The following is a 13,576-nucleotide window of genomic DNA, read 5'->3' as shown; positions in this document are numbered from 1 at the left end:
GCCAAGAAACGGAAGATCTCGTACAACGCTGTGTACTACTCCCTTCACAGAACAGTGCAAACTGGCTCTAACCAGAATAGAAAGAGGAGTGTGAGGCCCCGGTGCACAACTGAGCAAGAGGACAAATACATTAGAGTGTATAGTTTGAGAAACAGACGCTTCACAGGTCCACAACTTGCAGCTTCATTAAATAGGACCCACAAACCACCAGTCTCAACGTCAACAGTGAAGAGGCGACTCCGGGATGCTGACCTTCTAGGCAGAGTTGCAAAGAAAAAGCCATATCTCAGACTGGCCAATAAAAAAAAAGATTAAGATGGGAAAAAGGACACAGACACTGGACAGAGGAAGATTGGAAAAAAGTGTTATGGACAGACAAATCGAAGTTTGAGGTGTTCGGATCACAAAGAAGAACATTTGTGAGACGCAGACCAAATGAAAAGATGCTGGAGGAGTCCTTGATGCCATCTGTCAAGCATGGTGGAGGCAATGTGATGGTCTGGGGGTGCTTTGGTGGTGGTAAAGTGGGAGATTTGTACAGGGTAAAAGGGATCTTGAAGAAGGAAGGCTATCACTCCATTTTGCAACGCTATGCCATACCCTGTGGATGGCGCTTGATTGGAGCCAATTTCCTCCTACAACAGGACAATGAACCAAAGCACAGCTCCAAACTATGCAATAACTATTTAGGGAAGAAGCAGTCAGCTGGTATTCTGTCTATAATGGAGTGGCCAGCACAGTCACCGGATCGCAACCCTATTGAGCTGTTGTGGGAGCAGCTTGAACGTATGGTACGTAAGAAGTGCCCATCAAGCCAATCCAACTTGTGGGAGGTGCTTCAGGAAGCATGGGGTGAAATCTCTTCAGATTACCTCAACAAATGGACAACTAGAATGCCAAAGGTCTGCAAGGCTGTAATTGCTGCAAACTGAGGATTCTTTGACGAAAGCAAAGTTTGAAGGACACAATTATTATTTATATTAAAAATCATTATTTCTAACCTCGTCAATGACTACATTTCATATTCATTTTGCTATATGTCCTATTCAAACTCATTTCATGTATGTTTTCATGGAAAACAAGGACATTTCTAAGTGACCCCAACCTTTTGAACAGTAGTGTACCATGTAGCAGTGAGCTAGGTAGTGGGATGACACATGGCTGGTTATTACAGCGCACAGAAAAATAAATAACGTGCCTTTATTGCACTTACACACACTTGTCTTTCCATACTAACTGTGGCTCAGTTGGTAGAGCATGGTGCTTGCAATGCCAGGGTTGTGAGTTCGATTCCTGTGGGCGACCATCATGGGAAAAAAAAAGTATGAAAATGTATGCACTCACTACTGTAAGTCGCTCTGGATAAGAGCGTGACTTAAATGTAAAAATGTCTTGACTTCGCTGACAGCTGCTTTATTGAGGGAGGGAAAATGGTTGATAAATTCAGGAAAACAACTGGTAAGATCAAAACCATTTCAGAGAAATCTGCTATCTGATTGGCTGAAATGCTGTGCCAAGCTGGTTCCAAGCCATTCACAATTTCCTATGGTAGTGCCAGTTGTAGGCTATACCAATTTCGGTTTGATATTGATGGTTTCTCTGAGTTGATGGCTTCTACGGTTGGGGCTAGATGGAGTATAGCTGCAGCTCCAGTTGTTGCGTCAGGGACAACTGTAGCATTTTAGCTAAACCTAACCCTAAACTTTTTCCTAACCTTAACCTAATGATCCTAACCGGCTATGTTAATTGTCCTAACCTGTTGCGTTAGTTCTGCTAACCTGCTACGTAAAGTCACTTTTGTCTGTAGCTATACTCCATCTAGCCACAACCGTAGAAGCCATTAGTTGTGAGAAACCATCAATATCACTACACCAGGCTCTGACCAAAACAAAAAGGTAGTGTATATATAATCGGCAGAAAATGAATGGCGGTGCACAGCAGTATGTTAACCCAATGTTAATGTTAATGCCTTTCCCCAAGCCTTACCTTAAAGCGGCAATCAGCAGCTGAAACAATAACATAGCGTTTTCCCCACCCCTGTTTCGGGAAAAAGCTGAGGGATGGGCCTGGAGAAATGTAACCTCTCTCAAATTCACAGACAGAGCTATGGATACAGTATCAAAAGTTAGATCTAACCATGTTTTGAGGGTATATAGTGTTTGTTTACATTTACTTTGTTTACAAACATTGGAGTAAAACAAGCCTATAGTTTGGGTTCTGATGGGGTACGACAGTTGAACTAAGCTCATGAGGCATTTATAAATTATAATCTTCAAGAATCAATGGGTACATATAATTGAAGGTCATGAACAATCAAAATCATGTTTTTTATGAAATTGGTTGATATTTGAAGGAAACCAGATCAAAGTATGATGACCAAAGTATGAAAAATGACTGTTGCTTCTACATTGATAAAGTTTGATCATAAAGTTACTGGTCCCCTCCCGCATGTCAAACACTTGGATTCATTATTAAGGGGACAAGGTGATATCCCTTTACCTCTCATGCTAATACACCAACGGTAACATGATATTCTCTTACCTAATTTAAAAGTATCGCCTTGTATTTTTTTTTTATGATATCACTGACGCAATTTCAATGTTGTTTGAGTTGCTTTGTGTATCACCAAATGTGATTGAGATGATTTTACTGCAACATTGCTCACTGCATCCAAGTTGCTTCACATAGGCGTTTCAAAGAGCTGTCAGTCAAGGCGTGCTCATGAATGTAAGCTCCCCACCCTTTCAGCCTGTCTTTTTAAATTACCTGGTAGATAGCCATGAGAGAATGACTGTTCAGGACCTTTAATTTATAAATCCAAAAATGGATTTAGCAACTGCTGATTGCCCCTTTAAGATGAATGCACTAACTGTAAGTCACTCTGGATAACTCTTCCAAATGACTAAAATGTTAAATGTAATTATTCTGGTAACTTTACACAGCTGCTAGAATGGCCTTGCAATGCCATGTCCTCTTCAATTTCCCATCACATGGTCAGTAACCTGAACGCAATGCATAAAAATAAAAAAATCTTAGCCAGAGCTCTCCTGAAATGACTGCTTCCATGACTTGAGAAGCACCAAAAACTTCTAAAAACAATTTTTTGGTTTGTTCTCCAAAAATGATCCCATGAAATTACTCCCTGCCTCCCTGTTTCAGAAGCACCAGAAACTTCTTAATGACACTTGAGGAGTCAAATGCTCTCCGCACACATGAAGACTACTCTGAGCAGAAGCTAAAGAAGAACATCAGCTGTCTGAAAGACACATTTCTCCAGACACTTCTCCATATTGTGCTGCAGGTGCTCCAAGCACATTAACACCCCATAGACTGTATAAACCCTCCTCCAGACACTATGGTCCAATATAATGTAGTAGCCAAGCACAGTAACTATGCAACAGGAGTGTCTGCTCTATGTACAGTATGGAGTCTGCCTTTACAGCTTCTCATTGTGCCATATTGTACAGTATGGAGCCATTACAGGCAGCAGGGCGGCAGGTAGCCTACTGGTTGAGAGCATTGGGCCAGTAACCACAAGGTCGCTGGTTCGAGTCCCGACGAGGTGAAAGATTGGTCGATGTGCCCCTGAGCAAGACATTTAACCCTAACTGCTCCTGTAAGTCACTCTGGATAAGAGCTTCTGCTAAATGACTCCAATGGAAAACAATACTAGGGAATACTTTGAATGAATAATAAGAGCGACAGGGAGAGCAGCAGTCTGCTAGTCAGAGAGGGAGAGCGGCAGTCTGCTAGTCAGAGAGGGAGAGAGGCAGTCTGCTAGTCAGAGAGGGAGAGCGGCAGTCTGCTAGTCAGAGAGGGAGAGCGGCAGTCTGCTAGTCAGAGAGGGAGAGCGGCAGTCTGCTAGTCAGAGAGGGAGAGCGGCAGTCTGCTAGTCAGAGAGGGAGAGCGGCAGTCTGCTAGTCAGAGAGGGAGAGCGGCAGTCTGCTAGTCAGAGAGGGAGAGCGGCAGTCTGCTAGTCAGAGAGGAAGAGCGGCAGTCTGCTAGTCAGAGAGGGAGAGCGGCAGTCTGCTAGTCAGAGAGGGAGAGCGGCAGTCTGCTAGTCGGAGAGAGGCAGTCTGCTAGTCAGAGAGGGAGAGCGGCAGTCTGCTAGTCAGAGAGGGAGAGCGGCAGTCTGCTAGTCAGAGAGGGAGAGCGGCAGTCTGCTAGTCAGAGAGGGAGAACGGCAGTCTGCTAGTCGGAGAGGGAGAGCGGAAGTCTGCTAGTCAGAGAGGGAGAGCGGCAGTCAGAGAGGGAGAGCGGCAGTCTGCTAGTCAGAGAGGGAGAGCGGCAGTCTGCTAGTCAGAGAGGGAGAGAGGCAGTCAGAGAGGGAGAGCGGCAGTCTGCTAGTCAGAGAGGGAGAGCGGCAGTCTGCTAGTCAGAGAGGGAGAGCGGCAGTCTGCTAGTCCGAGAGGGAGAGCGGCAGTCTGCTAGTCAGAGAGGGAGAGCGGCAGTCTGCTAGTCAGAGAGGGAGAGCGGCAGTCTGCTAGTCAGAGAGGGAGAGCGGCAGTCTGCTAGTCCGAGAGGGAGAGCAGCAGTCTGCTCATCAGAGAGGGAGAGCGGCAGTCTGCTAGTCAGAGAGGGAGAGCGGCAGTCTGCTAGTCAGAGAGGGAGAGCGGCAGTCTGCTAGTCCGAGAGGGAGAGCAGCAGTCTGCTCATCAGAGAGGGAGTGCATCAGACAGGGAGAACAGCGGTCTGCTAGTCAGAGAGGGAGAGCATCGTTGCCTAGGGGAGAACGAGTCTGGCAGAGAAAACAGCTTCAAGTACATAGTGTAGCCTTGCAACTCCAGGGGATGTGCGTGTTTCTACTCTAGTATGTATGAATGTGCTGTGTAATCTCCTTACCGTGCCACCTGGTTGATGACTGGAGAGAAGTTGGTGGGTCCGTAGAGTTGGACCGTCCTGAGGCTCTGAAAGTACGCCTCCAACACTCCCTCTATCCCCACACAGTTAGGGTTTTCATTGTCACCACTCTGCAAGGGACAGGAAGAAGTGACAAGACATTCCGTTATCAATAATGCTATGGTAAATTGTTTCACTGGTGATCCAAACCTCAACCACCAACCCACTTTTTACACATCCACTCCTTTCAAGGACAATGCCTAGGAAAAGTAAGCTCTAAATGTGCATTGTGGTAATAACAATAAAAGTCAAGTGCCTGCCACAAAAAAAGTGTAAATAATAAATCACGTTCTATTTATAATTAATATGGGACTTCAATATTCCACTAGCCACTGGAGAGCCGACCAGCCCAGTTCACAGAGTTCCTGCATTTCTTGTTGTTTTTTGGGAAGTAATGCTGCAGGTCAGAGAGAGACAGAAAGCTGTTGGCTTGACAACAGCAGCCAGTGGAGCGGAGCCTGTGATTGGGGAGGCTCCTCAGGAGGAAGTGAGAGGATGCTGGGAGTCCCCCGCAGGGCTGGGAGATGAGCCGGCTGCTGAGCGCGTGCGGCCAGCTGTCACCGAGGCGATGAGGCTCGGCCCCTGGGCCACACCCTGTCCTCACTCAGGTCCTCTCTCAGTGAGCTGAGCGCTCTCACAGCTGCATTGAGACAATGTCGGGGCACGCTTCAAATCAAATTTTATTGGCCACATGCGCCGAATACAACAGGTGCAGACATTACAGTGAAATGCTTACTTACAGCCCTTAACCAACAGTGCATTTATTTTTTATAAAAAAGTAGAATAAAACAACAAAAAAGTGTTGAGAAAAAAAGAGCAGAAGTAAAATAAAATAACAGTAGGGAGGCTATATATACAGGGGGGTACCGGTGCAGAGTCAATGTGCGGGGGCACCGGCTAGTTACTTACTACTTACTGCTGGTGGTGGAAGAGACAGACACCCTCAGTGGTGACCTTGAGACGTTCACTTACAGTATATACTGAACAAAAATATAAACACAACATGCAACAACTTCAAAGATTTTACTGGGTTAATGTTCATATGACGAAAATCAGTCAATTAAAATGAATTCATTAGGCCCTAATCTTAAACGTTTACCTAAAATAAATGATTTCTCAGATAATTCAAATTCAGAAGAAAAATACATTGTGACAATGTACACTGAACAAAAATATAAATGCCACATGTGTCACAAACGCCACAGATACCTTTACCTTCTCTCTCCATATCTCCAACTTGCCCATATACTTCACTGTGTGCTGCAGTGGCCAAAAACCTCTCTGCTCCCTACCAGACACATTCCAGCACCTTCCCAGCCCGTGATTGAACCCAGCTGAGGCTCTTAGGCCAAACAAGGGCATGATTGGCATCACAATCAGCCCCATCCCTTTAAAACGCCACTCCTATCCTGAAACCCAGTAGCCAATTTTGATTGAATAGGGCCCTGAGACTGTGTTCTCTCTCACATTTCCTCCCACTCTCCTTCTCTGCCTCCTTTTCCTGCCTCTCCCACACATGAAACGTAGATTAGCACCTACACACTAACACACACCTACACACTAGCACACGCCTACAGACACTAACACACACCTAGACACTAACACACACCTACAGACACTAACACACACCTACAGACACTAACACACACCTACAGACACTAACACACACCTACAGACACTAACACACACCTAGACACTAACACACACCTACAGACACTAACACACACCTAGACACTAACACACACCTACAGACACTAACACACACCTAGATACTAACACACACCTACAGACACTAACACACACCTACAGACACTAACACACACCTACAGACACTAACACAAACCTAGACACTAACACACACCTACAGACACTAACACACACCTAGACACTAACACACACCTACAGACACTAACACACACCTAGACACTAACACACACCTACAGACACTAACTCACACCTAGACACTAACACACACCTACAGACACTAACACACACCTACAGACACTAACACACACCTACAGACACTAACACACATCTAGACACTAACACACACCTACAGACACTAACACACACCTACAGACATTAACACACACCTACAGACACTAACACACACCTACAGACACTAACACACACCTACAGACACTAACACACACCTACAGACACTAACACACACCTAGACACTAACACACACCTACAGACACTAACACACACCTACAGACACTAACACACACCTAGACACTAACACACACCTAGACACTAACACACACACCTAGACACTAACACACACCTAGACACTAACACACACCTACAGACACTAACACACCTAGACACTAACACACACCTACAGACACTAACACACCTAGACACTAAAAACTAACACACACCTACACACTAACACACACCTACAGACACTAACACACACCTAGACACTAACACACACCTACAGACACTAACACACACCTACAGACACTAACACACACCTACAGACACTAACACACACCTAGACACTAACACACACCTAGACACTAACACACACCTACAGACACTAACACACACCTACAGACACTAACACACACCTACAGACACTAACACACACCCACAGACACTAACACACACCTACAGACACTAACACACACCTACAGACACTAACTCACACCTAGACACTAACACACCTAGACACTAACACACACCTACACACTAACACACCTAGACACTAACACACACCTAGACACTAACACACACCTACAGACACTAACACACACCTACAGACACTAACACTCCTAGACACTAACACACACCTACAGACACTAACACACACCTACAGACACTAACACACACCTAGACACTAACACACACCTACAGACACTAACTCACACCTAGACACTTACACACACCTAGACACTAACACAAACCTAGACACTAACACACATCTAGACACTAACACACACCTACACACTAACACACACCTAGACACTAATACACCTAGACACTAACACACACCTACACACTAACACACCTAGACACTAACACACACCTAGACACTAACACACACCTACAGACACGAACACACACCTACAGACACTAACACACACCTAGACACTAACACACACCTAGACACTAACACACCTAGACACTAACACACACCTACACACTAACACACCTAGACACTAACACACACCTAGACACTAACACACACCTACAGACACTAACACACACCTACAGACACTAACACACACCTAGACACTAACACACACCTAGACACTAACACACACCTAGACACTAACACACACCTACAGACACTAACACACACCTACAGACACTAACACACACCTAGACACTAACACACACCTACAGACACTAACACACACCTACAGACTCTAACTCACACCTAGACACTAACACACACCTAGACACTAACACACACCTAGACACTAACACACATCTAGACACTAACACACACCTAGACACTAACACACACCTAGACACTAACACACACCTAGACACTAACACACACCTACAGACACTATCACACACCTAGACACTAACACACACCTACAGACACTAACAAACACCTACAGACACTAACTCACACCTAGACACTAACACACACCTACAGACACTAACACACACCTAGACACTAACACACACCTACAGACACTAACACACACCTACAGACACTAACACACACCTAGACACTAACACACACCTACAGACACTAACACACACCTAGACACTAACACACACCTACAGACACTAACACACACCTACAGACACGAACTCACACCTAGACACTAACACACACCTACAGACACTAACTCACACCTACAGACACTAACACACACCTAGACACTAACACACACCTACAGACACTAACACACACCTACAGACACTAACACACACCTACAGACACTAACACACACCTAGACACTAACACACACCTACAGACACTAACACACACCTACAGACTCTAACTCACACCTAGACACTAACACACACCTAGACACTAACACACACCTAGACACTAACACACATCTAGACACTAACACACACCTAGACACTAACACACACCTAGACACTAACACACACCTAGACACTAACACACACCTACAGACACTATCACACACCTAGACACTAACACACACCTACAGACACTAACAAACACCTACAGACACTAACTCACACCTAGACACTAACACACACCTACAGACACTAACACACACCTAGACACTAACACACACCTACAGACACTAACACACACCTACAGACACTAACACACACCTAGACACTAACACACACCTACAGACACTAACACACACCTAGACACTAACACACACCTACAGACACTAACACACACCTACAGACACGAACTCACACCTAGACACTAACACACACCTACAGACACTAACTCACACCTACAGACACTAACTCACACCTAGACACTAACACACACCTACAGACACTAACACACACCTACAGACTCTAACTCACACCTAGACACTAACACACACCTACACACTAACACACCTAGACACTAACACACACCTAGACACTAGCACACACCTAGACACTAACACACACCTACAGACACTAACTCACACCTAGACACTAACACACACCTACACAATAACACACCTAGACACTAACACACACCTAGACACTAACACACACCTACAGACACTAACACACACCTAGACACTAACACACACCTACAGACACTAACACACACCTAGACACTAACACACACCTACAGACACTAACACACACCTAGACACTAACACACACCTACAGACACTAACACACACCTAGACACTAACACACACCTACAGACACTAACACACACCTAGACACTAACTCACACCTAGACACTAACACACACCTACAGACACTAACACACCTAGACACTAACACACACCTAGACACTAACACACCTAGACACTAACACACACCTAGACACTAACACACACCTAGACACTAACACACACCTAGACACTAACACACACCTACAGACACTAACACACCTACCTTCTACTATAGGTGTATTGAAGGTGTAAAGAGATAAGAGTAAAACACCTCTGCTGTTTGTTTTTTATTTATCTGATACTAGAGGTGTTTTACTCTAATCGGATACATGATGTGTATGCCCTTCTGGGTGTGTGTCTAATCATAGCATTGTGTGTGTGTGTGTGTGTGTGTGTGTGTGTCTAACCAGAGGGAAGGCGTGGGAGATCTTTCCATCGGGGGGTAGCTTGGCTCCGAAGCCGTAGGCTGGAAAGAGCTTGTCACTGTCGTAGTCCTGGATGATCTCCCCTACAGCCTTCAGAGCCATGGCGTACGCATTCATCTGGTACGGGTTCATGTAGTGGAGGGAGGAGGGCTGAGACGGGTCACCTGTCACACGGCACAAATTAAATTAATCAAATGTATTTTATAAAGCCTGTTTTACCACCAGCAATTTTCATAAAGTGCTTTTACAGATACCCAGCCTGAAACCCCTAAGGGCAAGCAGCACAGAGGCACAGTGGTAAAACACAGACACACATATAGCGACAACTGAAATGACGCCAGATCCATGTAGTGACCTACAGTTACGTAATATGTGCATAAATGACCTAAATACACGGTAGATGCAAAATTATGTGGACACCCCTTAAAATTTGTGGATTCTGTTATTTCAGCCACACCCGTTGCTGACAGGTGTATAAAATCGAGCACACAGCCATGCAATCTCCATAGCAAAAAACATTGGCAGTAGAATGGCCTTACAGACAGCCGCAAATAAACAATCAGTATTTGAAATGCTGCGCACGCGGCCCAAATTGCAAGCTTCCCGACTGTAGGTTATGCCCTTGCCTTGTGATTTCAAAACAATCCACAGCAATTTTTTTAAAAGAAGCTAATGATCCTCTATGGCTAAATCATGGTCTCTAGTGCAGCGTTTTTAAGGATTTTATTTATTTTTGTATAGACAGTAGTAATCATATAATTTTGGCAAGTTCAATTCAATTTACTTTAGGAGAAGCTTGGACGAGCAACCTATTCCCTTTGTCAACAATACAAACAACAAATGAAATTAATTTCATATATATATATATATATATATATATATATATATATATATATATATACAGTTGAAGTCGAAGTTACATACACTTAGGTTGGAGTCATTAAAACTTGTTTCTCAACAACTCCACAAATTTCTTGTTAACAAACTATAGTTTTGGCAAGTCGGTTAGGACATCTACTTTGTGCATGACAAGTAATTTTTCCAACAACTGTTTACAGACAGATTATTTCACTTATAATTCACTGTATAACAATTCCAGTGGGTCAGAAGTTTACATACACTAAGTTGACTGTACCTTTAAACAGCTTGGAATATTCCAGAAAATGATGTCATGGCTTTAGAACCTTCTGATAGGCTAATTGACATCATTTGAGTCAATTGGAGGTGTACCTGTGGATGTATTTCAAGGCCTACCTTCAAACTCAGTGCCTCTTTCATTGACATCATGGGAAAATAAAAAGAAATCAGCCAAGTCCTCAGAAAAAACATTTGTAGACCTCCACAAGTCTGGTTCATCCTTGGGAGCAATTTCCAAACGCCTGAAGGTACCACGTTCATCTGTACAAACAATAATACACAAGTATAAACACCATGGGACCACGCAGCCGTCATACCGCTCAGGAAGGAGACGCGTTCTGTCTCCTAGAGATGAACGTACTTTGGTGTGAAAAGGGCAAAACAATCCAAGAACAACAGCAAAGGACCTTGTGAAGATGCTGGAGGAAACAGGTACAAAAGTATCTATATCCACAGTAAAACAAGTCCTATATCGACATAACCTGAAAGGCCGCTCAGCAAAGAAGAAGCCACTGCTCCAAAACTGCCATAAAAAAGCCAGACTACGGTTTGCAACACACATGGGGACAAAGATTGTACTTTTTGGAGAAATGTCCTCTCGTCTGATGAAACAAAAATAGAACTGTTTGGCCATAATGACCATCGTTATGTTTGTAGGAAAAAGGGGGTTGCTTGCAAGCCGAAGAACACCATCCCAACCGTGAAGCACAGGGGTGGCAGCATCATGCTGTGGGGGTGCTTTGCTGCAGGAGGGACTGGTGCAATTCACAAAATAGATGGCATCAGGAGGAAGGAAAATTATGTGGATATATTGAAGCAACATCTCAAGACATCAGTCAGGAAGATAAAGCTTGGTCGCAAATAGGTCTTCCAAATGGACAATGACCCCAAGCATACTTCCAAAGTTGTGGCAAAATGGCTTAAGGACAACAAAGTCAAGGTATTGGAGTGGCCATCACAAAGCCCTGACCTCAATCCTATAGAAAATTTGTGGGCAGAACTGAAAGAGTGTGCGAGCAAGGAGGCCTACAAACCTGTTACACCAGCTCTGTCAGGAGGAATGGGCCAAAATTCACCAAACTTATTGTGGGAAGCTTGTGGAAGGCTACCTGAAACGTTTGACCCAAGTTAAACAATTTAAAGGCAATGCTACCAAATACTAATTGAGTGTATGTAAACTTCTGTCCCACTGGGAATGTGATGAAAGAAATAAAAGCTGAAATAAATAATTCTCTCTACTATTATTCTGACATTTCACATTCTTAAAATAAAGTGGTGATCCTAACTGACCTAAGACAGGGAATCTTTACTAGGATGAAATGTCAGGAATTGTGAAAAACTGGATTTAAATATATTTGGCTAAGGTGTATGTAAACTTCCGACTTCAACTGTGTATATATATATATATATATATACAAAAGTATGCGGACACCCCTTCAAATGAGTGATTCCGCTATTTCAGCCACAACAGTTGCTGACAGGTGTATAAAATCGAGCACACAGCCATGAAATCTCCATAGAAAAACATTGGCAGTAGAATGGCCTTACTGAAGAGCTCAGTGACTTTCAACGTGGCACCGTCAAACGATGCCACCTTTCCAACAAGTCAGTTTGTCAAATTTCTGCCCTGCTAGAGCTGCCCCGGTCAACTGTAAGTGCTGTTATTGTGAAGTGGAAACGTCTAGGAGCAACAACGGCTCAGCCGCGAAGTGGTAGGCCACACAAGCTCACAGAACGGGACCGCCGAGTGCTGAAGCGCGTAGTGTGTAAAAATCGTCTGTCCTCGGTTGCAACACTCACTACCGAGTTCCAAACTGCCTCTGGAAGCAACTTCAGCACAAGAACTGTTCGTCTGGAGCTTCATGAAATGGGTTTCCATGGCCGAGAAGCAGTACGCGAGCCTAAGATCACCATGTGCAATGCCAAGTGTCGGCTGGAGTGGTGTAAAGCTCGCCGCCATTGGACTCAGTAGCAGTGGAAACACATTCTCTGGAGTGATTAATCACTCTTTACCATCTGGCAGTCTGACAGACCAATCTGGGTTTGGCAGATGCCAGGAGAACGTTAACTGCCCCAATGCATAATGCCAACTGTTAAGTTTGTTGGCTGGAGCTGTTTTTCATGGTTCGGGCTAGCCCGCTTAGTTACAGTGAAGATAAATCTTAACGCTACAGCATAAAATGCCCATAATTTTGGAATGAGATGTTCGACGGTAGGTGTCCACATACTTTTGGTCATGTAGTGTAATTAGGATACATTTGCATTTGAAATTAATCTACTGTATGTGTAAATGTTTTTATATGGCCAATGACCGCC

The 13,576-nt window shown here is 44.3% G+C and overlaps 1 protein-coding gene across 2 annotated transcripts in view; it reads right to left on the bottom strand.

Annotated features, from left to right (window-relative positions):
- The window catches only part of LOC121537383 (copine-9-like), a 109,110-nt gene that overhangs the window by 11,699 nt on the left and 83,835 nt on the right, over positions 1–13,576 (bottom strand). For both annotated transcript variants that reach the window (XM_045206900.1, XM_041845023.2), the window contains 2 exons: positions 10,106–10,287; positions 4,843–4,970 (listed from right to left, as the gene is read on the bottom strand). In XM_045206900.1, coding sequence (XP_045062835.1) covers positions 4,843–4,970; positions 10,106–10,287 — 310 coding nt within the window. The remainder of the gene's footprint in view (positions 1–4,842; positions 4,971–10,105; positions 10,288–13,576) is intronic.

The sequence above is a fragment of the Coregonus clupeaformis genome, chromosome 24, assembly GCF_020615455.1.
Source record: "Coregonus clupeaformis isolate EN_2021a chromosome 24, ASM2061545v1, whole genome shotgun sequence".
In the NCBI taxonomy this organism is placed as follows: Eukaryota; Metazoa; Chordata; class Actinopteri; order Salmoniformes; family Salmonidae; genus Coregonus; species Coregonus clupeaformis.
This window is presented reverse-complemented; position numbering and strand designations above follow the sequence as displayed.